The sequence below is a fragment of the Myotis davidii genome, unplaced genomic scaffold (assembly GCF_000327345.1).
Source record: "Myotis davidii unplaced genomic scaffold, ASM32734v1 scaffold1204, whole genome shotgun sequence".
NCBI classification, from domain to species: Eukaryota; Metazoa; Chordata; class Mammalia; order Chiroptera; family Vespertilionidae; genus Myotis; species Myotis davidii.
The window spans coordinates 20,839-23,338 of record NW_006294755.1 but is presented as its reverse complement, the minus strand read 5'-3'; the positions used below and the strand labels follow the sequence as shown (position 1 = coordinate 23,338).

The 2,500-nt window shown below is 56.9% G+C and overlaps 1 protein-coding gene across 1 annotated transcript in view; it reads left to right on the top strand.

The window, feature by feature from the left end:
* Positions 1-2,500, top strand: part of PALM3 (paralemmin 3) — a 9,307-nt gene that overhangs the window by 5,715 nt on the left and 1,092 nt on the right. Inside the window, exons 6-7 of the mRNA XM_015567490.1 lie at positions 1,381-1,426; positions 1,542-2,474. Of these exons, the coding sequence (XP_015422976.1) occupies positions 1,381-1,426; positions 1,542-2,474 (979 nt within the window). The remainder of the gene's footprint in view (positions 1-1,380; positions 1,427-1,541; positions 2,475-2,500) is intronic.

Here is a 2,500-nt window from a genome sequence, read left to right as displayed (position 1 = left end):
GGAAGGGAATTCCAGGCAGAGGACAGACGCTGTAAAGGCATGGAGGCTGGAAAGAGATTAGGATCAGAGCACTGTGAGGAGATCCACGGAGCTTGGCCTAGGCTTTCTGTATGCTGTCCCCAGCTCCCCTCCCTGAGCCCATCTTCCTGTCTCTTCCTTCGTCACTCCATTCCAGCCATACTGACCCTCTTTTCTGTTCCTTGAACTTGCCTCGCTTATTGCAGCATCAGGGCCTTCGCTGTTCCCTCTGCCTGGAATGCCCTTCCCCACCTCTTGACTCAAGGCTGGCTCTTCTCATCTTTCAAGTTTCTGTTTAATGTCATGTCTTCCCAGAAGCCCTCCTGCATCTTATACCTACAGTAAAGGAGGCACCCCATCACCTCCCAGGGACTCCTTAACCTCTCATCCTGCTTTTCTTTTTCCTGCCAAAGTCCTCACTCCCTGGCATTATATGTTTATTTATTTGTATTTATGACCTGCCTACTCCCATGGGAATGTATTTTTATTGATTTCAGAGAGGAAGGGAGAGGGAAATAGAGATAGAAACATCAAAGATGGGAGAGAATCATTGATTAGCTGCCTTATGCATGCCTCCACTGGGGATTCAGCCTGCAATCCAGGCATGTGCCCTGATCAGGAATCGAGCCGTGACCTTCTGGTTCATAGGTCAATGCTCAACCACTGAGCTGCGCTGGCCAGGCTGGAATGTATTATTTTTGTCTCTTGAAGTCACTGTCTCGCCAACAGTGACATCACTGGCAAGCCAGACTGCTCCGGGCCACACAGTGAAGGAACAGCATGCTGGGGCAGGGCCATGTGGGCAGCTGGAAATTTGTCGCCAGCAGCCAAAGCCTCTGGAAGATGATTGGCTCCCTCAGGTGCCTTGGAAACCAGAGGAAAGGTCATCAAAGTGCCCATCATCTCTTGCTCAAGTGCCTCATTTTACAGACAGGAAAACAGAGGCCCAGAGGTGACAGCGTCTCTTCCAAGGTTACATAGCAAGAGAGGGGCAGATTCAGGGAGGGACTCAGCCCTCCAGGGTCCCAGCACAGTGGGCTGCCCTCCAAACATGTTTGGAATGTATGTTCTAATAGCAAAAGGCTTACGTGTCCCTTACGGCAATCTCAGTAGCTGTCAATACAGTAGATGCCCAATATAGAACATTAGCTGCATGACACAGTATTAAGCACCTACTGTGCACCAGGCACTGGAGCAGAGGGCAATAAGATGGATGAGGAAGGCTGAGATGCAGTAGACAGTTTGGTACTGAAGGTAATGGGGAGCCACTGAGGGCGTTTGAGCAGGGGAGGGGTACTGGCATGCAGGAGGCCAGAAGTGAAGACATGGGCCGGCCTGACCTTGTCTCTGTGATTCCTGCAGGGTCCTCGTCCACTCTCCCAGCCCACTGTGGAGGCAGGTACTGAAGGTGGGTATTTTTGCCCCTAGGTCTGGGGGGTCCCAAGAGGAGGGACCTGCATCTGGGTGACCTGAATCTCACCCCGTCACCTTCCCTCTCTTCTGCCTTCCCCTGACTTCCCCAGGTCAGACTGATCTGAACAAGAGAGCCTCCTTGCCAGCAGAACCAGTGGGCACATCCCTGGAGTCCCTGGCTGAGCCCAGAGATGAGGCTGTTGGGGTTCTGCCAGCCCTGAGGCAGGTCCCTGGGGCAGCAGAGGTCCCCTCAGAAGCCAATGGCCCCTGCCCCAGACCCAGCCCCCCTCTGGAGCAGGAGCACAATCAGGGGGTGACAGCAGCGTATGGGGGTGTGGTACAGGTGGTATGGGAAGGGCTGAGGGCTACAGAGGACTGTGCCAGGCGGGCCACGGGCCCAGAGCTGGAGGCTAAGGTAGAGGAGATGGTGCTGGAGGCCATTGGGGACAGGCTGGAAGCCAGCCGTCCCGAGCTCCCGTCCTGGGTGAAGGAGGACAGGGGTGTGGTGGAGGTGGTCTGGGAAGGGGTGGGAGGCACCGAGGCCAGCGACTCGGAGGCTTCAGGGGAGGCCGGCAGGGGCCCACAGACAGCGCAGACCAGCTCCCCGAGGCTCCAGGAGGGACCAGAGGGAGCAGCGTCTGGAAAAGGGGAAGGGCCCCCCAGGGGCAGCCCTGATGGCTTCAGGCAGGGGGGCTCTGGAGGAGAGGAGGGATCCTTTATTTGGGTGGAGAGAGTGACCCTCAGCGAGGACTGGGAGGAACTGCTGGTCGAAGGGCTGGAAGGGCCGAGGGCACTGGGGAAGGAGGGAGGAGAGGAGAGTCCTCTGGGGCTGGGGAGGTTGGGAGGCGAGGAAACCTGGGACATGGAGAGGAGACAGGCAGAGGAGTCACTGGGCACCTGGAAGAAAGGAAGTGAGGAAAAGGCAGGGGCAGAGTGGGAAGGAATAGAGGTGTCGCTGGTGGCGGAGAAGAAAGGAAGGGAGGAGCCCTTGAAGCCAGAGAGGAGAGGAGGGGAGGGGAAGGTGGAGACCGAGAGGGAAGGCAGTGAGGAGGCACTGTCGGGAGTGAGG